Source organism: Lynx canadensis, chromosome D4 (genome assembly GCF_007474595.2).
Source record: "Lynx canadensis isolate LIC74 chromosome D4, mLynCan4.pri.v2, whole genome shotgun sequence".
Taxonomy (NCBI): domain Eukaryota; kingdom Metazoa; phylum Chordata; class Mammalia; order Carnivora; family Felidae; genus Lynx; species Lynx canadensis.
This window is the reverse complement of record NC_044315.2, coordinates 59,131,864-59,159,830: the sequence shown is the minus strand read 5'-3', so window position 1 is coordinate 59,159,830 and position 27,967 is coordinate 59,131,864. Positions and strand designations below refer to the sequence as shown.

Sequence of the window (27,967 nt, the reverse complement as noted above, 5' to 3'; positions counted from 1 at the left end):
TACTCAGTTGGCTCGTCAGCACTTTGCCAAATTTGGAGGGTATGTTAGAGATGATCCGTCTTAAACATCCCCCAAATCTAATAACTCATGTTGGAAGCCAATCCCTCCCAGTCCCCAGGAGCTCTCAGCCTTATAGGGGAATCTGACCAAGCGCTAACTGGAGGTGCTAGTTTATAGAGGAAACAGTGATTTCAAGAAAGAGCCTAGAAGTAAGAGCAGTCCTGATATGCTATGGATTTGGAATTCAGCTGCTTCTCACCTGGGTACCTAGTGTACTCCGTGGATTGTAGCCTCAAGGATTTAATTGCAGTTACTAATTCCTCGGACCATGTAGGGGTAGCTCAATTATGTGGAAATGCGCATGGGCATCTGTATATTTACAGGGAAAAAAGTCTGGGGACAAATACACACCAAAATGTTAACATGCATTCATTCATCAAGTTTAAGACCCTGGGCTACAAAGAATGAGAACTAGCTGACAGCTAGCCGAAGACAAATGGGAGCAAGACTAATACCTTTTGTTTATTTTCTCTTTATTCTTCTCTTTGTTTTCCATGATGTGAATAGATATCTAGCAACCACTAAAAAAAGTTTTTTGTTTTTTTCGTTTTTTTTTTTTTTTTTTTGGAAAAGGAAAATACTTTTCCTTCTGAGGGCGGAGTCGGAAGGAAAGGACTGACTCCCCAAGCCCCTCTGCTCAGTCCCCAAGGTTGCTACGGAACCACACCACACGTAGGAGCGTCTTGAATCCTGCGGTGCGACCTGAAACATCGGAAGTGAAGGATGTGCCATCGACTCAAGTTGCGTGTTTCGAGTGCCGATTTGCAGAAAGACTGCAAGATAGGTGGCGGGGTCTAGAGACACTATCGCAGCCACCTTGGCGGAACCCTCCAGCCCACAGCTCACAGGTTTCGTGGACGTAGTTTCTCCAATAGACCGCTACTAACGGAAACGGAAAGCCTTGGGCCGGCTGGAGATTGGACGCGGGGCCGGAAGCGGAAGTGAGAAATTGCTTTGGGTGGCTCCGGGCATGGCAGGGGTGATGGCTGTTGCGGCTGAATCCCTTGCGGGAGGCAGGGCACGGGCGGCTCGCACTGTGCTGGATCAGGTGGTGCTCCCGGGTGAGGAACTGCTGCTGCCAGAGCAGGAGGACGCAGAAGGCCCAGGAGGTACCGGAGAGCGACCGCTGCGCCTGAATGCGGGGGTGCGCGCCCGGGTGCGTGTAGTGTGCGGCCCGGGCTTGCGGCGCTGTGGTGACCGCCTTCTGGTCACCAAGTGCGGCCGCCTCCGTTACAAGGAGCCCGGCGGCAGCGGCGGCGGCGGTGGCGTTTACTGGGTGGACTCGCAGCAGAAACGGGTGAGTTGGGACTCTGGAGAGGTGGTACGGCCGTGAAAGTGATATCCCCGCTCTGGGAAGAGGCAGGGATGGGGCCCTGGATCCCTCTGTTAATGCTAGTCTAGAGCCACCGTAGTCTTGTGCCCACCTCTACATCTCCTTTAGAGGGACTGTGAACAAATGGAACGTGACTCGAGAAGGGCGGCCAGGAGAGAGGGGAGACTGGAAATCTTGGTGTATAAGAGGATAAGAACTGTAAGACATGGTCGTTGCCTTCAAAATCCCAAAGGAGCACCAGGCGTATCTTTTGGCGTCCCAAAGGACGGAACCAGGCTCAATGAGCGGATGTCACAGGGAGTTAAATTTCTCTTAGAATAAGGAAAGACTTTAATATGGGAAAAATTGTGAATGAAATAGCCTTACTTGGTTGTGAGGACCCCGTGTAGCACTAGACTTAATATGCAAGCAGAAGCTAGGGACTTCCTGATAAGGATACAAGATGTATGGGATATTGGCTGAAATGAACAGAGTATTTGAAGCTGTAAACCTAAGAGTTTATGATTGATTTTCTTTTACTGAAAGTAACATATGATCAAATTTGTTGTAATTTGTATTAATTTGTAGACTTGAATCTCACAATATTTTCTAAATATCTCTAATGACAGTGAAGTAATCACTAAAGACTTGCTGAAAATAAAGTGGAAATGATTGCCATTTATGGCTGTCACTTCATTCTGGTTTTTTGTTTTTTTGTAGTATGTCCCAGTGAAAGGAGACCATGTGATTGGCATAGTGACAGCTAAATCTGGAGATATATTCAAAGTTGATGTTGGAGGGAGTGAGCCAGCTTCTTTGTCTTACTTGGCATTTGAAGGTGCAACTAAAAGAAACAGACCAAATGTGCAGGTAACGATGGGGGCCTTTGCTTTCAAAAATAAGAAAAAGCATCGAAATATCCAGCAACACTCAAATATCCAGAATGCTACCTGAATTCTCTCTTAAGCATGACTTACTTTCCCACTTCTCTGGGTTGATCTCTGAGCATCTGTGTAATCACTTCAGGCTGTAAGAGTTTTTTCCAGTGTCCAGCTCTGGGACTAGAGTTGCATGCTTATTTACATTTGCTATATTGGGGGCTGTTTCATTTGTACTGAGTTGAAAGGCTCTGTCCTCTCTATTGTTATTTGTTATGTCTGTATCCACTGGACAAGGAAGTGGGCCATAGGCTTCAGGAGGAAGGAGGATTAAGTAGTGCAAATTGCCATATCAGCCACCCATCCACCCTGATTGTTAAGTCCTGGGACTGCCATCTCATAACTTCAGTCGCATCAGTTTTCCCACAAGCTCTGCTTGGAGCTGGCAGAGGAGCAATCCTGTTACCTCAGGTTTTCAATTTGGGCTCTTCTGGTAGTATAGCCACACTCTCTCTGTCTGCCCAAGCCAGAAATTTGGTGATGTCTTTGCCCCTTTTCACTAACCTCTCATGTGTCTTTAGTTGCTTAATCTTACTGATGCTGTTTGATTCTCTGATCTTCTGCACATTAATTCCTGTATCCTTCCATTTTGCAAGATCAGACGTTAGCTACTTTTTGACCAGTATTGGTTAGTGACCTCCTTTTTTAAAAAAATATTTATTGAGAGAGAGAGAGTGCGTGTGTGAGTGGGGAAGAGACAGAGAGAGGGAGAGAGAGAGAGAATCCCAAGCAGGCTTTGCACCATCAGCACAGAGCCCAGTGCCTAACCAGCCAAGCTAACCAGGTGCTTCAGTGATCTTTTCATTAACATCCCTGCATGTACACTTTTGCCCTTCTATCCAGGCTTTTGAGAGCTGACAGCCTCATAACACTCCCCTTACTAAAAAAAAAAAAAAAAAAAAAATCTTTAACGCCTACAGATTTCCTTGGCATTATACTCCAGAAGTCTTCACTTATCTATAATTATATCCTCCGTGCAGCCATACTTGAACCACTCCAAACTATTTAATAACACTACTGAGGGGTGCCTGGGTGGCTCAGTCGGTCAAGCATCCTACTGTTGATTTCATCTCAGGTCATGATCTTACAGTTCGTGGGTTTGAGCCCTATGTCAGGTTCCACACTGTGCAGAGCCTGCTTGGGATTCTCTCTGCCCCTCCTCTGCTCGCGCTCTCTCTCCCTCTCTCAAAATAAATCTACCTTATAAAAAAAAATAGCACTACTATTTTATTTTTAAGTCCCTGCCCTTGTACCTTTGCTTATGCTGTTCCCTCTGTCTGGATTGCTCTTTCTGATTGCTCTATTACCTTAGCCTGTGGAACACATGCTCATCTTTTGAGACTCAGGCTAAACACCATCATCTCTGTAAAACGATCCCTCATTTACAATCATCTTCCTTATAACTTTACTCTAGCACCTACCGGATTCAGTCTTAAATGAACTTGGTTATTTATATGTACATCCCCACTGCCCTCCAAGACCAAATGCTTCTGAAATGCAAAGAATGTTTTGTTCCTCTTTAGTTGCTAGTCACCAACAAATAGTAGATATAGTAACAGAACAAATTCACTCTTCTCCATTCCTTTAGTTTCATCATTTTGAAGTTCAGTTCTATGAAGTTAAGTAAATCTTGCCTTAAATACCAATGAATTACCATTGTTCCATGTTGCTTTGAATAATTGACACGCCTGGAGTTTTCTTCCATCAATCTTCTGTAAGTCCCTAGAGTAGTGCTATCTAATAGAACTTTCTGTGATGATGCTAGTGTTTTACATTTGCACTGACTAGTATGGTAGTCACTGGCCATGTCATGGCTGTTGAGCATTGAAATGCGGCTAATGCTGGGCGCTTGAGGGGCTCGATGGGTTAAGTACAGACTCTTGATTTTGGCTCAGGTCATAATCTCATGGTCACTAGATTGAGCCCTGCATTGGGCTCCATGCTGGGCATGGAGCCTGCTTAAGATTCTCTCTCTCTTTCTGCCCCTTGTCCACGCATGTACGTGCATTCTCTCTCAAAAAAATAAATAACTTTTAAAAATGTGACTAATGAAATTGAGGAACTGAATTTTGAGGATCTAATTTTAATTAAATGTAAGTTTAAATAACTACATGTGGGTAATGGCTACCATATTGGATGGCGTAACCCTAAAGAATGTTCTCTTGTCTTTGAGATAGCTCCCATTCTGGGGAGGACACACTTGGGTAATGTTGCCTTTTTAAAGAGTCAACTCGAGTGACTCTGGGTATTCTGGAAGATAGTTGGTCCCTTAGGCACAGAAGTATACATGGCAGGCATTGCTGCCAATGGGAAAGAACCCATAGCAGCACCTATAGAATGATTTGTTGAGTGGAAATGAACTTTTTAAATTATCATTTTAGGTTGGAGATCTCATCTATGGCCAATTTGTGGTTGCTAATAAAGATATGGAACCAGAGATGGTCTGTATTGACAGCTGTGGACGAGCCAATGGAATGGGTGTGATTGGACAGGATGGTCTGCTTTTTAAAGTGACTTTGGGCTTAATTAGAAAGTAAGTCCTAATGCCTTCTGGCTTGACTATCTTCTTTTATAATTATCCTTCTTGGAAAGCTGACTGATTTCTGGGATTGGATTCTTTGTAACAATGTCTGAATCTCCTCAAAGTTAAAAATCAGTGTCCATTTTAACACCATTGTACACTCATGCGTTTAGTCCCATCCTCTCTTCATGTAAATACACTAAATTCAGATGTATCTGGTGGTGTAGTTTTTGTGTTGATATGAAGTCTTGGGCTTCTTTCCCAGAAAATCAGATGTGAAAACTGGCCTTTCCTCCTCCTAGGTCATTTGACTATAGATGCAATTTATAATTGTACAAAATCACCAGATTTCTCTAGTAATGGGGGCCAAATACAGGTAGGCTGATGTACTCTTGAAGCTTATGCAGATATTCCCGTAAGATTCCTGCTATTCTGTCCTGGTAGATTTAATAGTTCCCAGAGGTAGATTCTGTTAGGTGTTTAGACCTTTACCTACCTAAAGTTATGTCCTGTTAAAAGAGCTTTACTCTTAGAGCCACTGAGCTCAGAGCTCAGTGTTACATGCCTCTCTTTGCTACTTATTCTGCAGATTTGGACAAAGTTCAAGACAGAGAAGCAGCACCCTTGTGGTTTGAAAGTCAATGTTTCTCTCCAAGTACTGAATTTAATACCAGGAAATAGCTTACATGGTCAGCAAAATAAGCTGGTTCGTTTAGCACCATAGATAATACAAAAGTTACAATGCTACAGCCTAGAATTAAGGTGCTCTGACGATACAGGAGAACTTTATATGTATTTTCTGTAAAGTTGGTGACAGAGGGACTTTGATTTCTTTGTGGAGGATATAACCCACTGTTGTGACCTGTAGTGTATTGGTAAGTGTGCTTGGATGAAAGGGGGCAGCAAATGTCATGTACCTTTTTCTTGGATGATGTTGGTGGGGATTTGAATGACTATGGAGAACTATCCAGAAACTAAGTCTTCTGCTAAAAGATACTCAGGTCACACACACCCTACCACTTGGTTAAATTTCATTTTCTTTCCTTTTCCTCACCAGGCTGCTGACTCCAGACTGTGAAATCCTTCAGGAAGTGGGAAAACTCTACCCACTGGAGATAGTATTTGGAATGAATGGAAGAATATGGGTTAAGGCAAAAACCATTCAGCAGACCTTAATTTTGGCAAACATTTTGGAAGCTTGTGAACATATGACAGCAGATCAAAGAAAACAAATCTTCTCCAGACTGGCAGAAAGTTAGATGTAATTTTTTATGGGTCAGTTGACCCAAGAGACTATGGGTTTCCTAGGGAAAATTTTTTTCAGGTGAACCTCTCTCTCCCCATTAAACCGTCAGAAGACATAATGTGAATGTACACATTGTCTTATTACAGTTCTAAGTAAAATATTTTTATAAACATGTTACTAGTTGCCACCCATGTTCTTGTGGGTGAGAAAAGTCATTATAAAATAATGGTGTACTTTTTCCTTTACAATAAAGTTTACTAAAAGTATTAAGGCTTATTTGGTGTTTACTCCTTTAATTTGGCTGAAGTGCAGCTTCTATAATAAACTGGAATTAAGCATTAAAATAACAATTATTTTCTGGTAAAAGTAAAACATGTTCACCAGAGAAAATGAGAATACATAAAGTATAAAGAAGAAAATGCACTATAGACATAATGTATGTGAATATTCTTTAAATTGAAATTATAGGATTATACTTTATATAGTACTTTGTAATCTTTGTCCACTTCAATGTTTGATGTATTTCTTATATGATTGCTATTAAAAATGAAATAGTTATAGAATATTTAATGTTCATGTTAAGATATTTTGCATATATCCAGCTTTTTGTTGGTTCTGTAAATAACAGATGAGGATCTCTGAAGCCAAGTCCAAAACTTCCTGCCTAGGCTTTAAAAAAAAATGGTAGAAGTGATAGCGTTGGAGAGGAAATTCTTCCATGCCATTTGATTATTGTAAGCAAAGTCTTTAGAGGTAAAAATGAAGCCTGGCAGATGATCCAGGTCAGTGTTCGGAGGTCAGAGACCTCTCTGAGAGTATGATAAGAGTCACCCCTGAAGCCTAGCCATAGGAGGTCCCTTTTGGATGACAGAGATTATAGAACTCATTTAATACGGTGATAAAGACCAAGGAGCATTATATATTCCTAAAGATGTTTCCTGAAGATTGGGCTGTTTTTAATACAAAGATATTGATAGAATTTATCAAGTGATGATAGCTCCTTTAGGATTAAATCATGAAAGGGAGGGGAGAGAGCAGAGAAATAACGTTTTGGTTCTTTGGAGCTACAGAATATATTCTCTGAATTTGCTAACTGCTTAGCTTTCAAGTTTACTAACCCAAGCTGGCCAGAGTAACTGAAGCAACTATATGTAACTAAGACCTGAGAAAAGGGATCACTGAGATTGTGTAATGAAAGGTTATCCAACATACTTGCATCAGAGGCAATGTATTTTCTGGTTACTTTTTTTGTTTTCTGGTTATTTTTAAGTTAGACTTACCAATACTGTATTTTTGCTCTTCAATTCTGCCTGTTGATTATAAATATATATGAAGAAACTAGTTTGCACAAGGCTCAGAAAGATACAAAGATACTCCCACAAAGTGTCCTGTTAGGAGGCTACCTTTAGGAAGAGAGAAACCCTCCACTCCATACTCAGAGCAGGAGAGACCGGGTGGGAGCTACAAGTGGGAGCAAAGTGCTATGGGGGCTTAAAGCAGGGCTAGGTTAGGATCCTGCAAAACACATAGAGTGTATCGCTGAGTTGGGGAAAATCACCATGAACAGAGGAGGCTGGAGAAAGTGCTACAACTTGATGATACCAGTTGAGTGAAAATTAAACTCGATATAATAATAATTATTTAATTATTTAAGCTATCTCTAAAGAATAGGTATTTCACAAATAGGTACATAAAAGATGAATTAATACATCCAAAGCCATGTAGTTTTGGGCTAATTCCTGGTTATGTAAACTTTTTACTTAGTCATATATCTGGGCTCTTCCTGTGAGCCAGGCACTCGGAGATAGAAAAGAGTGTAAAATGTGGTCCCTGTTATTAGTAACTTATATTCTAGTGAAGATCCAAGATGTCAAGTAAAGGCAAGTGTGTGCCATCGCCACCCTCTGCTCCGCTTTTTGGTCAAGGCACCTTCAGCAACTTCCCCACCCCTGCAACTTCTTAGGCTGTCTGTCCATCACTCCACTGAGTTCTGAAGAACGTAGCCTTTTCTGGAAGAAACTCCTTTCTTCAATGCTTCAGGCCAGTTTTGAGTCTCAAAGTATGCAGATAGGATATCAAAGACTGTTAGAGGGTAAAAAGAAAATAGTGACCACACTGAGAAAAAAGTAGTAAATGACTGATGAGGAAAAGGGTGTTCTGGAATATTTCATTTAACAAACCTCTGCACCACACACGGACCCTCTTGCCACAAGGACCTCAGCCTACATGGAGAGATAACGAGCCTGTGAATGGACAGTGCCGCAGCACTGAGAGGAAAACAGTACAATGGAACACAAAGGAGGGTCTCTGAATGGCTGAGAGGGGGAAGGGAGCAGCCAAGATGCTCCTGGACTGAATTCTGGATAAACAGGACTTCACAGTTCACTGATGGGTTGAACACCGCATTCTAGGCCAAGTGGACAATTTCACCCATCTTTAACATAGTTGGTTGGGATCCAGGAACAAAATGCCAAGTGCATCTGAGAGGCTAGAATACTTGTCACAAACAGCATGCAATAAAATCTGAGCACATTAGTCACGGGGTACTGCTTTGAGGTCTGCTTATATGTAAACATAATGCAAAGAAGCAGCACCAGAATTAACACACATTAAATGTGGGCCAAGGGAGGGGCGCCTGGGTGGCTCAGTCGGTTAAGCGTCCAGCTCAGGTCATGATCTCACAGTTTCATGGGTTTGAGCCCCACATCAGGCTCTGCGCTGACCACATGGAGTCTGCTTGGGATTCTCTTTCTCTCTCTTTCTCTCTTTCTCTCTCTCTCTCTCTCTCTCTCTCTCTCTCTCTCTCCCTTTCTCTCTGCCCTTCCCCCACTCACGCTGTCTCTCTCAAATTAAATAAACTTAAAAAAAAAAAAAAAAGCGTGGGCCATGTAAGCAGTACCTTGATTGATGGCCAAGATCTCTGAATGATAGTTTTTCCGATTCTGGCATCTGACCATGTATTCCTGGATTGGCAAGCGGGCTGTCTTGACAGAGTGCTCTTGGGCTTTTTGAAATGTCACCTTCTGTAAATCACAAATATTTTTCTCGTGAAAATGATAAAGATATTCTCATTGTAATATGCATAGCAAATTATGAGAAACCCCATTTACCACCACTCCAATTTCCATCTGTATAATTTTGATCATCTGTAATCATAATTAAATGGTAAGTATTAAAAATCAGTAGCCTAAGGGAGAATGAAGGAACTGCAGACAATGAAGAGTATTTACCTGTTCTAAGTAAGAAATGGCTTGTGCAGCAGACATCTCACTCACTTGGGAGTCATCTATCTACTAGCTTCCATTTATTACTATTTACAACCAAGAAGGAAATAAGTAAAAGGAGGCATATTTATTTGCAGCCACAATCTGCATCCAAAAGTTCAAGCAATCTAATCAACCAGAGGAGAACACTCCTGACCCTAAGTCGGTAAGATGTAATTCTGGATCTGGAGTTTTCAGCCCATAGCCATTTGACAGCAGCAAATTAGAGAAAAGGGAGAAAGGATTCAAGTCAGATACAAAACAGCAATAAGGTGTGAGAGCACTCAGCCCAAGTAAAAGGAAGGGATCTGAAAACTGCAGAAAGCAGTCATAAAAACTAAAAAAACCCCAAAATCTGAGGCCATTTAGGGTCAGAGTACAATAACTAATATCCCTTTAAAGATGTTCCTGAGTCATGAACTCAAATTTAAATTATATTTGCCACTTCGTAAGAAGCTCTGGAGAGATCATCTACCTACTTACAATTTCAGGATTAAAAAGAAAGGTTTAGATTACTGGTTAGATTACTGGTATAGATTACTTCCAATAGTTAACTATTGGAAGGGGCCTCAATAGTTAATTATTCTATTCCGATCATCTTTCCAATGTTGGTCTATCCTTATGGCCTCTCTTCCAAGTGGCCTCTGTCCTGAAAGGGACAATCCTTCTGACAGGCATCCTGGGGAAACCTATTCTACTTTTGACAGTATGGATTAATAGGAAATTCTTGACAGGGAGCCAAATTTTCTGTTTTCCCTGAGCCTTCCACTAATTTTTCTAGTCCCATCCCCCCAGGACCATACCAAGCAAGTAAAATGTCTCTTCCATAAGATGGCCATTCAGGTACTCCACAGCAGGGATCATGCCCTGTGCATCCTTCTGGCAGTCTCAGTTCTGTCGCCTCCCCCTTGAGTCTCTTCATCATTCAGGCCAAATTCATCTGAATTTGTTGCAGCTTGTCACTGTCCTTTCCCACTGTGTCATGATCGACTGGCCACCAACAGTGTGGTCTGACCAGCTGGAGCAGCATGAAGCAGACCTAGCACCTCTGTCCTGACACTGGACCACCTGCTTCTCAGACTCACATAAAACAATTCCAAGAGAGAACTTCCAAAATGTGTTATGTGATGCGATTCAGATAACATAAAGGTACAGCTGCTCAAAAGCCTTCTTTGAAGAATAAGATCCCTTTGCATATATGGTCTAGGTGGGTTTTTTTGTTTTAAGTCTATTCTTTTACAATCATTTTGAACTGGAGTACAAAAATTCAAAGTTAGTAAGAGACTTGGATGCTGCCCTGGAGGAGCTCACAGTCTAGTTTCTGCTCCTCTGAACATTTAAAGATAAAATGATTCCCCTTGAAGAAATGTTCTCAGCCTATCTTCTGTGTGGAAGCCAAACTCTGCAGTAACAACCAAAAAGTTCTATACGTGTGGCAAATCATTGTGCCAATTATTTTTCAGTTTAAACACGACTGGAGCGATAAGAGAAGACAATGTATTAAAACTGCACATCACTGATTGTACCCTGCTCACTGACCTTCTAGACTTTTCTGACTCAAAAGAAAAAGCTGTCACTCTGCTGTGGGAGACTGCATTTGGCTGTTATGTCTCTTTAATCTCTTTTAATCTATAACAGCCCCCTAACTCCGTTTTTATTACACTGGTTTTTTTTTTAAATGTGGTCCAACTGTTTTGCAGAATGCCTCACATCCTGTTTCTTCATGATTAAATGTAGTTTAAACAGTTTTCAGTAAGAACACTTTGCAAGTGAGATTCCATCACATTGGGAGGCACATAGTGTCAACACTGGTGATTCTAAGTTTGAACATCTGGTAAGATGGTGACCTCCAGTTCACTTCACTGTAATGGCACATTTGTGCCTTTGTGATGTGTGGGGCAACACTTGGGAGACTTGTGTGAATAGCCAGTTCCCCCACGCTTTTTGTTCAATCAGTTCCGTCAATCAGTGATTACACTGGGAGTAACAAAATAATGATTTTTCAATTCTATTATGTATTTCTCATTTAACAGCTAGCATTCTTTTTTTTTTTTTTTAATGTTTATTTATTTTGAGAGAGAAAGAGGGTACGCGCGAGCAGGGGACAGACATAGAGAGGGAGAGAGCATCCCAAGCAAGCTCTGCACTGTCAGTGCAGAGCCTGATGCGGGGCTGCGTCTCACAAACCATGAGATCATGACCTGAGCCGAGATCAAGAGTCAGATGTTTAACTGACTGAGCCACCCAGGCGCTCCTAATACCCAGCATTCTAGCATTCTTCTATCTCCACCCCCCACCTGTTTTTTAGATTATCATTATGAATCATGGAATGCTGACCTTTTTTTTTTTTCATTTTATTTATTTGAGAGAGAGAGTGGGGGAGAGTGGCAGAGGGTGAGACAGGGAGGGAGAGAGAATCCTAAGCAGACTCCACACTCAGCACAGAGCCCAATGAGGAGCTCGATCCCACGACCCTGGGATTATGACCTGAGCCAAAACCGAGTCAGACATTCCACCAACTGAGCTACACAGGCACCCCAGAACACTGACCTTTTTAGAATAAATGCAATTCAGTTAAGTATCACCTGTATTGGGGCGCCTGGGTGGCTCAGTCGGTTGGGTGTCCGACTTTGGCTCAGGTCATGATCTTGCGGTCTGTGAGTTCGAGCCCCGCATCAGGCTCTGCTGACAGCTCAGAGCCTGGAGCCTGCTTCGGATTCTGTGTCTCCCTCTCTCTCTGCCCCTCCCCCGCTCATGCTCTGTCTCTCTCTCAGTCAAAACTAAATAAAACATTAAGAAAATTTAAAAAAAAGTATCACCTGTATTAAATACGTGTGTATATCTCTACAGATATGAAAAAATATCCAAAATACACTCACATATATTAAAAAATACATATATGTAATATACCTACGAACACTTGTGTGATCATAGATTATATCAAGAAGTATACACAAGAAAATAGTGGTTGGCTCAGGTGGGGGGCACTGTAGGACAAGGATAGGAGGGAGACTTATTTCTCACTGTAGTTCTTTTTATACACCTTATTATATCATTATTTATTGCGTATGCAATATGTTAATTAGTGATATAAACTAATAACAATTATCTCAACAAATGTGTGTATAATAGAAACATATTTCAAAACTCCAATTATTCCAACAAAATTCCAACTCAACAAAAGAAATCTGCACAGTCTTACTGACATCAAAATTATAGGATAAAACTTATGTCAGCAGAAAAGACAGCCCAAGAAGGAACAAACTCCACTCTCATAAAGAACAATTAGGTGGGAAGAATGCTGAATCAATGCTTCCTTGGTCAAGATCAGAGTTATCCTTGCAGAACTGAAGAGAGGAGAAAAGAAATTCAACAACGGCTCTTTATGTAATTACCAAACACTCCCCATGCCAGTTCCTGACTGGACTGCCAGGTCAGATCACTAACATTGATGAGAAAGGGAATTTCACAAGCAGGAGGGCCAACCGAGGCAGGAGAGGTTCCTTCTTCCTATTCTGAGTTCTTAGGCCTTTTGGGTAAGATTATGATAGGGCAGCTACCTCTGAAAGGAAGCCCCGCTTTTCAAAATATAGCTGTTAGGTCTAAAATGCACGTTTACCTTCTGGATGCTTTCGTCCACAAGTCCACCAAGGATGTAAACTTTGTTTAGATCAACATCTTCAAGAGCTAATGAAAAAATGAAGGCCATTGAGATCAAATCTGTTTTATAATTTCTAAAGCCAAAGAAAGTAAAAGGAAAGAATTATTAATGATAAAAGTAGAAATTTAATAAAGTAGGAAACAAAAAGGTAATAGATTTGCTAATTTTCTCAAAAGACAAAGCTTTGGCATATCTAACCAAGAAAAAAAAGGCAGTCGACTCAAATCAACATTAGGATTCATAAAGGAGACAAAATAAAAATTACAGAGGAATGTGAAATAATTAGGAAAGAATACTAAGATCAACTTAATACCAATAAATTTGAAAAGTATGTGAAATAGTTGATTTTCTGGAAAAAACACATATCTAACATTGATCCAAGAAGGGCCAAGGAGGGGAGCTGACCAGGGAAACTGGGAAAGACTGCCAGGTAGGTCACAAGGTCCAATGAGGCTGGAGACCCTAGATCTGTGCAGCTGTGCACACATAGTAGGACATGTGCAAAGTGTAGTGACGTATACACCCATAAGAGGTGTGCAATTAATGTTCATTCCTTTTGTTTTTTTTGATACACCTTGGGTGGCTTTAATAAATTCTGACACAGGGAATAATCAAACACAGGGTTTAGAACAAAGTGCTACATGAATCCATGCAGGAAAGTACATACCATGTTCTGAATCAGGAGTCAGGTACACAAGGGTTTCCAGAGGAAATAAACTAAAGCAGTCTTCCTCTGTTATGTCTAGCTGAAAAATGTAAATAATCCAATGTAGTGTGAACTAGGTTAAGACACAGCCCACACTGCAGCATCTAGTTACCAGGCATCAATTCTCTGTTAGACATGGCTCTAAGTGCATCAAGGGGACACATGTCTGACAATCTGTTCTCACAAAGTACTTCAATGGGGAGAGGAAGTAGAAAGGACATTCTACAAAACAAGATAGAAAGTAATACAACACCCTAACAGATGTACAGGAAGCACGCCCCAGGACAACAGATGAGGGAGTGACAACACCAGGGACAACCTTCTAATGAAGGGAATGCTGGAACTTGGTTTCTGAAAAGAGATGAGATAGACACATACAAAAGGAAGTAGCAGTGAAAATGGGGAGAACCACCTAAGAAAGGCATGAAGATGGGAAAGCAAGGGAACCATGTGACCCTAAGAGTGGGTCTGTGGGGCTCACGTACGAGAATCATAAAACCCGCACAGAGAAGAGAAGCAGGAACTGGCTGTACTGTAGGAGAGACACTCAGACAGTAACAGTGACCACAACTAACTGCAGGACCACACAGGGCACGTTTCATACTCTCTTCCTCTGTGAACCTCCCTAGGAAAGTCCACGCCACCCAGTCCCAGCTACATAACACAAACACACAAGACATTTTTAGTGGCACTTCTTAGGAAGTGTTCTGGATTGTTGCCTGTATTATGATCACCACATTCATGGGACCCTAGGGAAAGGGATAAAAAGTAACTGAATGCTCCCTAAAACTCACCTTGAGTCCACATTACTCTCATAAGGATTTTCTCTTCCCCCATAACTCATGCTCCCTAATTATGCACTACTGTAAACAAGAAAGGAGTCACAGCATTTCCCCCAAAACATTCGTGGAGTATACAGTCTAGCATACAACACACAGAATACAAAATACAGTCCTAGATACCTGGTAATATTAGTCTGCCAATGCAGTGGAAGGATGAAAGTTTAGAAATCGAAGAACTAATGAGAGATTCTAAAGTTTTTTAGATTGCAATAGTGAAAATATAGAATTAGTATATTTTTATATAAAAATATGAAAAAGTTAAAAAAAATTTACTATTATCATACAATCTATATTTCAAATGACACTTCAAGTAATATGCAAAATGAGGCTTACCAGGTAACTAGAAAATCCATCATTCATCCTCAAACACTCTTCATACAGGTGACTGTCTGTTGTGAATCCAGTGAGGTAGATCCAAAATGGCCTGTCAGCTTTTTTATTTGAACCATACAACCTTCGGATCTGTCCAGCCAGTCTACTTAACTCCTTCAAAGAAATAACGACAACTTAGACTAGAAGCATGCCCACTCTTTCTAAATTCACTACCAACAAATGGTTAGGGATGGCTGGATGGCTCAGTTGGTTAAGCATCTAACTCTTGATTTTGGCTCAGGTCATGATCTCACAGTTCATGAGTCTGAGCCCTGTGCTGGGCTCTGCACTGACAGTGTGGACCCTGCTTGAGATTCTCTCTCTCTCTCTCTCTCTCTCTCTCTCTCTCTCACTCTCTCACTCTCTCCCTCTCCCTCTACCCTTCCTGGGCTCACGCATTCCCTCTGAAAAAAACAAACAAATAAACAAACAAAAAAACAAAAAACCATACCATACCATAAAACAAAACGAAACAAAACAAAACAAAACAAAACAAAACAAAACAAATGGTTACTCAGTAAGTTCACTGAATGCTACTCTGAGAAATCTGATGAACTAGAATGGCCCCTTTTACTCCAAGAATGAGTACGGAGGGTATATGTGAGCATGCATGTTACACTCCATGGCACACACACCTTATAGATCAAAGTTAAGGTAATGATACTAGCCCAAAAATAGTGAGTTAATGGAAAGACTCTGAACTCTCTCTCCTTCTGGACCTGCTGTTATATATCTAATATGATATATAGAATTGTTCTTTTAGCTCATATCTAAAATTTTACCATGTGATATTTACTGTTTATTTTTAAAAGGTTAGATTACTAAACAGACATGTTTTATACTCCATCAAATAAAATTGGCACCTTACCCTAACTCTAGGAGATGTAACAGGGTCAGAGGTTTTAACTTTCCACCCTGATTCAGAGACATCACCTTAAGGAAAGTAGTTTCACAATCTGGCCTGATCTGGGTCAGGAGAGAAAAAAACACTCTGGATTTGATTTAATCTGATCTCAATTAAAATAAACAGTAGAAAATTCTTGGTTGACCTTTTCAGAGGGCTATACTTAGAGGTTCCATGTACGAACCCCAAATCTTCAGTCTTCCTAGTTTCTCTGAAAAACACGCAAACACCAGCATATACGACAAAGATGTTGGCAAACAGAAGAACCTGGTTTTTGGTGTAAGGCCAAAAATTAAGGCCCAATACTGTGTGTTTCCTAGACATCTGGTGAAACCAGGTAGGCCCTGAAAGTCCAAATAAATGCAAGCTCTTCCCCCAGTTCTGCTCCCATAGACAAGGCCCCCCAGCTAAACAATCCTTTCTGTCAAAGGGACCAGGCTAGTTCCTGCTTATCCCCAAGTAGTGAGTTTCAATTCCCTGCCAGCCCATGGAGTTATTCCCAGAAAATTAAACACATCTTCCTGCAGGAACCAGGGAGTACCCCACCCTCATGATACTACAAAGCCTGCCTCCCACAGCCCCTGGTTGTTCATTCTGTCCCCAAGTATAATCCCATGTGGTCCTGCATGGCATGCAGTGTCCTCCTCCCCCTGGGCTGAGTACACGTGACTAATAAACTGCTATCATTCTTATCTGTCCAATGTCAAGTGTGTTTTCTTCAGCCATCCCCAAAACCCTAGGGTGGAATCCCTCCTTTACCAATGGGGTGAATGGAAAACGATTAAAACACATATGTTATAGGAAGACCTCCTACAAGGTCATCTCATCAACATGCAACTAGGCAAATATTCCTCTCCCCAGTAGAAAGCCAGATTTCATTTCTGGAGGACTGAACATGAAAGACTCCATCTAGACCGGGGACACCATGAACACTGAGACAACAAGGTGGGGCTCAAAACAGAAGATCAGATAAAATTTGCAGACTAAACCAGAGGGTATCTATTCTCTTCCTGATTCTTTATAACAGCCAATTTGAACTGAGAAGCCATGTGTAGAAAACTAAACACTTTTGCTGGTTTACTACGGAATTACAGAGGCTGAAAGTGGTCCTGCTCTTTGTCAAAGCTGTTCCCTTCTGGACGTCCCTCATGTGAGCAGGAATTCAGAGCTTAATGGATGTCCTACCTTCTTAGACATGTGGTGGGTCATACTCAAATCAATACAGAGTCTTGGTCCTGAGTGTTTGGCTTCCAAAAGTCTCTCCTTGGTTAAGGATCTCAGAAAACGTTTGCTGTGCTGGGGGCAGATGCCTGAAGTAGAAATATCAAAAAGGAGTAAAAGTGGGAAAACAGAGGAATACATTCAGTTGGAAAAGAATCTCCCTAGCCAACTGATATTTTTTGTACACAAAGAGAAACTTGAAACTCATACAAGATATTTATTCATTTGGGTGCAGCTGAATGGTGAGGGGTGTGGGCTCTGGAGTATATTGCTGAGTCTAACTCAGAGTTCAGTCCATTTACTTATTACTAGATAGTCTTAGGCACATTATTTAATTTCTGAGCCTCAGTCTCTTCACCTACTAAATGGGGATAATAAAAGCACCTACCCCTCAGGGTAAGCCATGTAAAATTCTTAGCAATGAACCTAGCACATAGCACTGAGTAAATGTTAGCTCCTGTGGTTATCATTCCTTCTACTTCTGAGCTTATAAACACATATGTTCACTATGTGTTTCAGGGCAGCCTTAAACTTTGCTGTCTTTGAAACATTGATTCCCCCCAAAACAGAACAACAGGTCCTACCTCCAAGAGGTTTGTTTTTCCTTAAAAACAATATTCCTACTCTCCTAAGAACATGCAGATACTAGTCCGTAAAGAGATAAATGACTACACCAGCAATCGGATTTATTTTTACCTGAATTTTCTACACGATTGGCCTTTCTTCTTTCTTTTTCTTGCTTTCTTTTGCTCTTCTTTGCTGCAACTATCTTTTCCCAGTGTCTCTGTTTTCTTTGGACATTTTTCTTATGTCATCGAGAAAACAAAATTGTTTGAGAACTTCGTAAGCAACAAAAAGGAAAATGAATATTCAAATCAATTACTTATTTTTTAAGTTAGATTTAAAGTTAGGAGAGAACAAAGATATTAGTCTTAAAAAAAAAAAAAAAAAAAAAGACTGGATTGTGTTAAGAGAAAGCAGAGCCCCAGAAAAGAAAAGTGATATGCCCAAAGTAAATGTATTAGGGACAGGGAGGGACAGGGCCTAAAGCAGAGCTTAGATTTCCTGACCCTTCTGAGGTGTAACAAAAACTCCTTCCCAGCTGGCTCAGTCGGTTAAGTGTCCGACTCTTGATTTCAGCTCAGGTCATGATCTCAGTTTGTGGGTTCGAGCCCTGCGTAGGGCTCTGTTTTGACAGCGCAGAGCCTGCTTGGGATTCTCTCTCTCTCCTTCTCTGTCACTCCCCGTCTCGTGCTCTCTCTCTCCCTCTCAAAATAAACAAATACACTTAAAACAAATTCCTCTTGCACTTTATATACTTTTCTTATGACTCAAGTGGAACTGAAACCTTAAACCAGTAGCAGGAAATTCATCCAATTTTGGAGCACACCAAACTCATTCCTAGTCTTTTTGTTACTAGTACCTACCCTCAGAACAGGGGTCTCTGGGACATAGCACCATTGCAAAGCCCACGGCCAGGCAACTCGCTGCACTTACTGAGCACCACATTGCACTGCCTGTGGGTAGTGTGTCTCCCTCCAGATGCTCACATTCCACATCAATCTGTAGAAGCTGGAAGCTTTCAGAGATGCTGTCTTCACCTGTGTCCTCTAGGATGACTTCTTGCTCCTGCAGCACGCGTGAGTCTGTTTTCCGAGCACTCCCTTCCAATTTCCAGTCCATGTGCTTAGTCTTCTGTCCTTTTCACCCAGGTCAGAAAAAGGCACAATTACGTGAGACGTCACCTTATTTCACCTACAGAGGTATTTCCCTGCATCCCAATGTCAAATAGCATTACTGTGTTGCTGAAGGAGTAGACATGTGGGAAATATTAACACAGACTTATTGAATGGAGAAAAGTGTCTGTGTCTTCCAGAGAAATGGGTCAGCCCAGAAATGTTTCAGTACCAAGGAGGCTAAATCCACTTTTTAGAAGCCAAGCACAGCTCCTGACAGCTCCTAGCAATCACCAATGATTCACGGCTGCAGTGACACAGGTGGTCAAGTAATTTACTGTGTTCTTCAAAATGCATGTAGTAGTTGAGGGTGGGACAGAAATGGCAAAAGCCACCTCCTCCATTATGTTTCAGTTTATATTTAGAACTATTCCTTTAGCAAACATTTATTGAACACCTACTATATGTGAAGTCCACTACTAGAAATATCCTAGGAAGGTAAGAGCTAGCCAAAAACATATGGTGAAGAGTTACCCGAAACCAACCAAGAATTCTAGGTTGCTAGTGATGTATCATAATTTGTTTTTCCAAACTATGTATTCCTTCTCCCAACTCAGTTAAGTATCACTGCAGCTGAAAGCCACAGTCACCAGTGAGAAAACTTAATATCCATCAGAAGTGCTGAGGTAGGAAAATATGGAGTACCCATCGCTATGGCACACTAAACAAGGGCCATAATTTCAAACTGCTGTTCAAAATCCCTGCAAAGGTTATAAGTAAAAAATGTTCTAGGCACACCTGGGTGGCTCAGTTAAGCGTCTGACTCTCGATTTCAGTTCAAGTCATGATCTCACAGTTGTTGAGACTGAGCCCTACGTCTGAATCCAGGCTGAGTGTGGAGCCTGCTTAAGATTCTCACTTTCTCCCTGTGCCCCCTCCCCCACTCAAACTCTCTCTCTCTAAAAATTAAAAAAACCACTCTAGCCTACAGTTAAGTGTCACATATGTCCATTGTTTATGGCTGCACCTCTGAGTCCAGTGCATTTCCACCATCTTCGGAAAAGTATAGCTTTGCAAAAGCAAATGTATGTAATATGATCCATGCATATGGTAAAAAAAAAAAAAAAAAAGATTTATAATGAAAAGTAATGATCCTCATTCCAATCCCTTCCACCTCTAGTGCCAACATGTTAATCAGGTCTTTTTAGTTCATCCGGTAATTAACTCCTTATCCTGAAATCATATGCTTTCCATTACTTCTTGAATCAACTTTAACTTTTATCAACTCCCTATGAAACACTAGAATTCAAATCACTCATAATATCCCCTCTTATTTTTCTGTTACACTGACTTTTAAATTTTTTTGAGGTATACTTTACATACAGTAAAACCCAAAGGTTAGGTACAGCTCAATATTGTGTGTGTGGAGAGAACATACCAGCTCAATGAGTTTTTAACAAAAGCATAGGTGTGTTACTTACACCCTCATCAAGATATGGAGCATTTCTTTTTTTTTTTAAACTTTTTAGTCATTCTTCTTTTTTTTTTAATGTTTATTTATTTTTGAGAGAGAGAGACAGAGAGAGAGACAGAGAGAGAGAGAGCTTGAGAGGGGAAGGGCCAGAGAGAGAGGGAGACAGAGAATCCAAAGCAGGCTCCAGGCTCTGAGCTGTCAGCACAGAGACCAATGTGGGGCTTGAACCTGTGAGCCACAAGATCATGACCTGAGCCAAAGTTGGATGCTTAACCGACTGAGCCACCCAGGTGCCCCAAGATATGGAACATTTCTATCACTCCAGAATGTTCCTTTCCTTCTGCACTTTGCAAGTCAATCTTCATCCCATTCCCATAACCTGACAAAAGCAACCATTGTTTTTTTTCTATAACCATAGATTAACTGTGCCTATTATAAAACATCATATAAATGGATTCAAACACTGACATTGACATTTTCCCCCTCAACGTGTTTGAGAATCATACATGTTACTTCATGTATTAGTAGTTTATTCCTTTTAATTGCTGAGCAGAATTCCATTGTATGAATATACCATAATTTATTTCCCTATTGATGAAATTTGAGATTTTTCCAATTTGGGACTACTATGAATAAAGTTGTTAAGAACATTCTCACACAAGTGTTTTTGTGGACATATGTCTTCATATCTGTTGGCCAAGTACCTAACAGTAGAGTTGATGGGGCATAGGATAGTTGCCTATTTAACTCACAAAAGACTGCCATCAGTTTCTCAAAGCGACCGCACCACTTTACAGTGCTGTCAGCAACAAATCAGACTTCCAGATGATCTGCAGCATCACCAACATTTGCTGTTGCCAGAGTTCTTAATCTTGGCCATTCTTGTGTAGTGGAGCCTAGCTGTGTTTTAATTTGAATTTCTTTGATTGTTAATGATATTAAGCACTTTTTCATGTAATTTATTGGCCATTCATAATATATCTTCATAAGATTTCTGATCAAGTCTTCTGCTCATTTTTGAATTATCTTTTTATTAATGAACTGTTGAAGTTTATCATATTTCTGGATACAAGTCTTTTTTCAGACATGGGTATTGAGAAGAGGTTTTCCCAGTGTGTGGCCTGCCCATGCATTTTCTTAAGGCTTTTGTTAAGCAGAAATTTTAAATTTTGACCAAGTCTAATTTATCATTTTTAATTAACTTTATTTCTTTAACTTTTTAACTTTATTTTTTTATTAACTATAAAAGTTAATGCTGTCTGTGTCTTCTAAGAAATCTTTGCCTACCCAAAAAGCACAGAGATATTCTATGTTGCTTTCTAGAAATACCTTTATAATTTTAGTTTTTACATTTAAGCCATCTCAAATCCACTTCTCTCAAAGATAACAGTCTTGTCCTGCTTATTGTCCAATGCTGAAAACAGTTTCTTCACATAATCTGTCCAGTTTTACAGCTTTTTTATCAGAAGGTAAGTCCAATACCCATACCTCTGTCATGACAATTACCAGAAGACATCTTTACTATGCTTAAGAATATCCTTTAAATTTCTACTTCTTGTTCAACAATCTTATATATTACCCTCTGACTCCTTAAGGTTAGGCTCTGAAAATAAACACCCTAATCTTTCCCTCTCTCTCTCTTCCACCCTTAATGTCCCAATTTGGTAAGCTGAGGCTTTAATTTTACATATTTAAGACAGGCTCTACATTGTGATGTGTCATCAAAATTAACCCTCTTGGCCTCTGTCTATTCCCTTGGTGGTTTCTAAAATTCGTAAACCAATAAACTGCATTTATATTAACTATATAAATATTACCCACTACAGAGACAAGTAGAGTCCGAGGATTATATTTAGTTCTCTAATTTCTGACTCCTGTTACTAGCAAACATTTCTAGTGTTAAGCTCATACTGTTTTCTTATACTCCATCAAATGCTCAAAATGAGGCCAAATTTTAGTTGTTTTTCATTTAAAAAAATTTTTTTTAAATGTTTACTTTTGAGAGAGACAGATAGAATGTGAGCAGGGGAGGGGCAGAGAGAGAGGGAGACACAGAATCCTTAGCAGGCTCCAGGCTGCTGTCAGCAGAGCCCAATGGCGGGGCTTGAACTCACGAACTGTGAGATCATGACCCAAGCTGAAGGTGGACACAACTGACTAAGCCACTCAGGTGCCCCTAGTTGTTTTTCATTTAGACATAATAGGCTGTTGTACTGGAAACATAGCAGTCCTAGGATTCAGCCATGCTTCCCAGCTTGCTACCTGTGAGTAGTAGGGTAACAGCCAACACACTTAACTTTCTGTCACTGGTTCTTTGAGATGGGATAATACTACATCCCAGGACTGTTGCAAGAATTGACCTATTTCATTTGCCTGACATGGAGCAACTACTCATGAAATACAGGCTATTCAATCTCTTCCAGTGCTGTTCTTTCAGGCTTTCTAAAAAGGTAAGTCTTCTGAGCAGTTTTGAGGTATTCATCACACATCATGTAAACATTTAACCACCAGATATATTCCTGAATATGGCCAAGTAAATTACATTCTAGATTTTCAAAATTACAGATTAGAAATTTGTGTTCATTTTCCTGCACAGGCTAAAGTTTACTTATGCTCAGAAGTCCTTTCTTTAATACTCAGTACAGATTTTAATGTATTTATTTATACCACTGACTGTGTCACTATGAATTTAAGGCACACACAAAATTTAGTAGTGTACATATTATTTCTAGAAAAACGAGGAAAAGGCCAAGTTATTCTTAAGCATTTCAGAAGCACTGCACCGTTCACATATGAATGGCAATGTTGATTAGAAATACCTTTAAGAAAAGATAGCCAGTCTCATTATACCCGTTCCTTTAGATGACTGAGCAAGTTTTGTTGTGCCCATCATCAGAGTCATCTGCATTTTTCTGCATTTAGGCATTCAAAAAAGAAAAATGAAAACTTTAAGATAAACTGGTCCAACACCTAACAACCTCATTTTATTAGGGTGAGAAAACACCAATTTGTTAAATGAATGCCAGTTTAACAGCCATGTGCTTTCCCTCCTCTGAACTCCACAGCATTTTGTATTCTCATCTGTTTGTCCATTCGTTCAGTCAATAAATATCCATTGAGCTCCTCCTCTTTGCCAGACCCCTTTGGGGAACGACTGAGAGGCAATGCATGTAGATGTCTCATTGGAGAAGTCTGGCTGAGAAGGAGAAAAGAGAGCTAGGGTTGAAGTAGCTGGAGGGGCTGCTGAGTTTTCCGCTGCTGTTTAGAAAACTGGAAGGTCTGTGCTCATGTTTTCTCTCTCATCAAACTGCATTCCTTTGCAGGAGGGACTGTGTACTTATATTTACGTAAATACTGTAAGAGTTCACAATGTAGAACCTTGCAAACAGCAGTGTTTGAATAAATGTTTGTTGAACTGAACTGAATTTTACCACTACCACCCCCATTCCCTTCTTCCTAGTCCCCTCCTTGTATCTCAGACCTCCCCAAGTTCCTATGGTCCCTGAGGATCTTGGGATACAGCAATATTGAAAATCAAATGAAGGCAATTCCAACCACTACCAAAGAGTCTGAAATACAGCAGATTGGGCAGGGACCATATCCTTTTCATCTCTGTATCTTCAGTGGCCAGCACAAGGCCTGGCACAAAATGGAAGCTCAGTAAATACTGAATAGAGCCTTGCTATCTAGTGACTCTCAGAAAGCAAACATGAAATTGGGCATCACAGAAAAACAAACCTTCTTAATCTGTGTGAGACATTATCTATGCCCAGATTTAGCATTTCATTTCATTAAAAAATGTTTTCTGAGCCTCCATTACAGGTCTAGGACCAAGTACTGGAATTATTCAATTAATCAATCATTTAACAAATAGTTACATGCTGAGGATTTGGGAATGATGTCCATTCTGCCTCCATGGGGCTCCAATTATCTACCTCAGCCTTGACTGACAGTTGGTCTGTTTCTCCACTACGTTACAAGCTCTTCCAGGGAAGAGAGGATAAAGAATTCAGGTGCGCACCCCCAGTACTCAGCACTGAGCCTTGCAGAACACAAGGAACCTAAATGTTTTATGATTATGTTACCCTTCTGCTCAGAACTATGTAGTATTCTCCATTTCACTTACAGTACATAACTGAAATCCTTACAATGGCCTATACTCATTAAGATCTACCTCCCGCATCGAGTGTCCTCTGCACTCTCTGGTCTGTTTGCTGCTCCTAACATACTTAAGGATATTCCCACCTCAGAGCCTTTGCACTTGCTGTCGTGTCTACCTCCAATGCTCTTCCCCTAGATAATTATATGGCTACCTGCCTCAATTTATTCTTATATCACTGTTCAACATGGCACATGTTTTACTTATTGTCTGAACTTCCCCATTCCTATAACGTAAGCAGGTGTTCTGTTTGTTTCGTCCACTACTCTATCCTATATGCCTAGAAAAGGGCTTGGTACATAACAGACGCTCAATAAATACTTACTGATTTAATAAATTCTCCACCCATCCCCATCTCTGAGTTGACAGAAGCCTCAGATCTTTTCTAACCCAAATCCCACCTGAGGAGCATATCGCTGGGCCCTAAGTGACGGGCCAGCCTCTGTCTGCACAACTGTTTGCGTCTCTCATTTTCTAAGTTTTAGTCCACCGAAGCTGGCTCCAGTCCTCTGGCACCTTCAGCACGAGAACAACAAGACCCCAGGTCCGAGAGTACCCCGCCTGTGCGCCCCGTCTGGCCCACAGCCTGCTAGTGCGAGGGGTGGCAGAAAGGAAAAGCACCAAGAAGGTGGAGGACACCAGGCCACACGACTGTCGAAGGTCGCTTCCCGGCATCTGTCCCACCTACGAACCAGGCGGCAGCCCCAAGTCAGACCCCTTTGGCCCCACGTCCGTCCACCCAACGAACCCCAGGCGTACCTGAATCCCTCACCTCGCGCAGTCTCGGCGGCGCACGTCAGGCCCCGCCTCCGGGCCAACTTCCGGTTCCTGCCCCCCTCCGAGTGGCATTCTGGGAGTTGTGGTTTTCAGCCTGGTAGCTTGGTGTGCCGGAGCCAGTGGGAGGCTTTGCCTTCCGTCTACACTGGCTGCGTACCACCCAGGTATTGCTGCGCCTGCCTGAACCTATTTCCTCGGTTGTGAGACGGAGATTACGATACCCGCCGCTCGCCACTTTCGCAGGCTGCGGCAGGTAACCCGAGGCTTTGATGGTTCTCAAGGGCTGGGCATTGGGAAACTGGGCTGAAACCGGGCTGGAACCACCCCTCTTCTCACAACCTGGGGGTCTTGCCCTCCCTTGGACCCCCTACAACCAACAGAGCCCACGAACTGATACAGGCTTCCCTGAGCACACAGCTGCCCTCACCACCACCTGGCTGTTTAGGCAGACAATAGAGATATTCGGGCTTGGGCCCTTAACAAGTGAGTCTAGGCTCTGGCCACTCTCCCTTCTCCTTCTCCCTTTACAGACCCAGGGGGAAAGCGAGGCTCAGAGACCCTGAAGAGACTGGCCCAAGCCTTGACCTGATAAAAAACCAACAGTCACCCTTTACTCTTCCCTTTATTCCTGCTATCCCAGCGGTCTCACCCTTTGGAAGAGACCTTAGCATGTAAGAGCCTGAACTATCTCCCACCCAAGAAACCACAGCCCTGTTGGATCCCTCCTTGGCCCCATACTGTTTCCCTCTCTGGTCTTTTCATAGATCCTCCAGCACCCCCACCCCGTCCCTAATCCTTCAGTCCATCCTTTATCTGCTACTGGAGCAATTTAAATGTTAAAAGTAAACATTCTTTATCCCCCAGAGGGCTTTTCCCTAAAACCCAGCTCTAACATCTCTTCTCTGCTCAGAAGCTGGTGCTGGCTTCCCAATCAGTAGGGCTTGCAGAGTGGCTCAAAGGATCTTCAGTGGCTCCCCCCACACCTACCAGTCCCTGCACTTTGCCCTCAGCCCAACTGGATAATTTTCCTCTCTCCCTGCCACTGCTCTTGTGTCTCTTCACCTTTGAATGAGCCCATGGCCACCCCCCAGAAAAGTCCTCTTAGCTGGTCTCACTGACCACCGCCCCCCAACCCCCTACTCCCACCACGCAGCAGATATCTGTTTTTCAGATGATTATGTGTCTCCCTTTTCCAAACCCTAGTGGCTTCCCATTGTACTTGGATGTGAAGTCTAACCTTCCCAAGGCCTTCCCCGCCTGGTTCCTGGCTGCCCGTCTAAACTCATCCTATCATTCTTCCTCTGGCTTGCTGTGTTCCAGTCATACCTGTCTTCTTGAAATGCCTCAAATATACCAAGGCCCTCTGCAGATTCTGTTCCCTTTCCTCTCACTTTTTCCATGGCTGGCTCCTTCCTATCCTTTAGGCTTCAGCTTAAACCTTCCCTCTTTAGAGAGACCTTTACTGATCACCCAGGTAAGATTGGCTCATCCCATCCCTGTCTTGGCACTCTTCATTTCTTTACATGACCTATCAGTCAGTAATCTTTTTATTTTTTTCTGTGTCTTTCCTACTAGTTATGTTCCTGAGGGGAACATGTATCATGTTGATGATTTAATTCCCAGTGCCACTGCACACTAAATATGTGTTGACAGAATCACTAAATGAGTGATTTTTCTCCTTTCTTAACACATTCCAACCTACCTTCCTATCTACCAAATCTAGGACCTGATGCTCAGTAGCTACTTCTAATTAATGCTGCTTCCTACAGGAAGCCTTCCACGATCACCACTCTGTCCCCAACCACAAAATGACTTCTGTCTTTTGAGCTCTCCTAGCACCTTATCTGTCCTCTTTGGTCACCCTGAGCAGACCATACCTTATATTTGTAGGTTTCTATCTCTACATGTCATCTTATCTCTTAGACCAGGAGCTCTTGAAGACAGGATTCTTACCCAATTATTTACATCCATAATCCCACATCAGGCATCACCTGCAACGGTTGTAACAAATGTTTGTCTAAGAAACGAATCAGCCAATATTATGGTGAATGGGAAAAGGAAGGAGTGTAAATGTCTGGTAGTTTCCTAGTCACTAAACAATTGGCTTGCATTGCATCCCATTCTGCCTATTCATGTTGGGGGTGGTGTATCTCAAAAAAGGTGCTAAACAGGACCAGTCCCCACTCCCCTCATTTTAGCTTCTCAACAAGCAGTGAGGGATTTACTGGAACTTCTGGGACTTAGTGCAGAGCAAAATACTAACTCCATACAGTAGCAGCCCAAGAAAGTTCATGGAGTTGAGGGGAGAGGAAGCAAAGACAGACAGACAGACATAAACATTTGAGTGCCGGTGCCAGAGGCTTCACAGTCTTCTTCCCGCCTTCCACTATTATTTCTCACAATATGCCAAATGTGTATTACATACAATCTCTAGTTTGGGGTGTTGTCCCCATTAATAAGAAAATGTACTTGAGGTATTTAAGTAAGGCATCTGGCACACCGTAGGCCCTCACTAAATGAGACGAGTACTATTTCCTTTTGTCAGTTGGGGAAACTGAGGCCCAGCGTGGTGCCTATAACAACATCGCCAGTATTCCAGCTCTGGTTAAGTTGAAGTCCTAAGCTCCTTGCTTTAAACTTGCAAACATACAGATTACGTTCATGTAAATAAGCTACATAGCTCTTCAGAGCTTTCTGCTGGTCCTGTTTCACATTATACAGTTTTTATTTTTTCAGCGTCCTATTGTTCCTGTTATTCATGGCCACACAATCACTACAAATCTACGTTCGAGAGCCTTATTCAAATTTTATTCAAAATATTATGTGAAAAGAAAT

At 41.6% G+C, this 27,967-nt stretch overlaps 2 protein-coding genes across 5 annotated transcripts; one reads left to right on the top strand and one right to left on the bottom strand.

The window, feature by feature from the left end:
- Positions 1-991: 991 nt before the first annotated feature.
- On the top strand, positions 992-6,343 carry EXOSC3 (exosome component 3). The gene is made up of 4 exons (XM_030293284.1): positions 992-1,357; positions 2,093-2,242; positions 4,692-4,843; positions 5,889-6,343. Exons 1-4 carry the CDS (start codon positions 1,031-1,033, stop codon positions 6,088-6,090), a joined length of 831 nt encoding a protein of 276 aa, XP_030149144.1. The 5' UTR covers positions 992-1,030; the 3' UTR covers positions 6,091-6,343.
- Positions 6,344-7,306: 963 nt separating this feature from the next.
- TRMT10B (tRNA methyltransferase 10B) lies at positions 7,307-25,175 on the bottom strand. 4 transcript variants are annotated; one of them, XM_030293279.1, is made up of 9 exons: positions 25,115-25,175; positions 18,544-18,746; positions 17,743-17,851; positions 17,011-17,135; positions 14,883-15,035; positions 13,669-13,747; positions 12,960-13,027; positions 8,977-9,100; positions 7,307-8,159 (listed from the first exon to the last, which is right to left on the bottom strand). In XM_030293279.1, exons 2-9 carry the CDS (start codon positions 18,727-18,729, stop codon positions 8,053-8,055), a joined length of 951 nt encoding a protein of 316 aa, XP_030149139.1. In that variant the 5' UTR covers positions 18,730-18,746; positions 25,115-25,175; the 3' UTR covers positions 7,307-8,052. The 4 variants fall into 4 exon arrangements, with proteins under 4 accessions (XP_030149139.1, XP_030149141.1, XP_030149140.1 ...); XM_030293281.1 differs by having other exon boundaries at positions 18,544-18,741; positions 25,115-25,164; XM_030293280.1 differs by having other exon boundaries at positions 25,128-25,148.
- Positions 25,176-27,967: the final 2,792 nt, after the last annotated feature.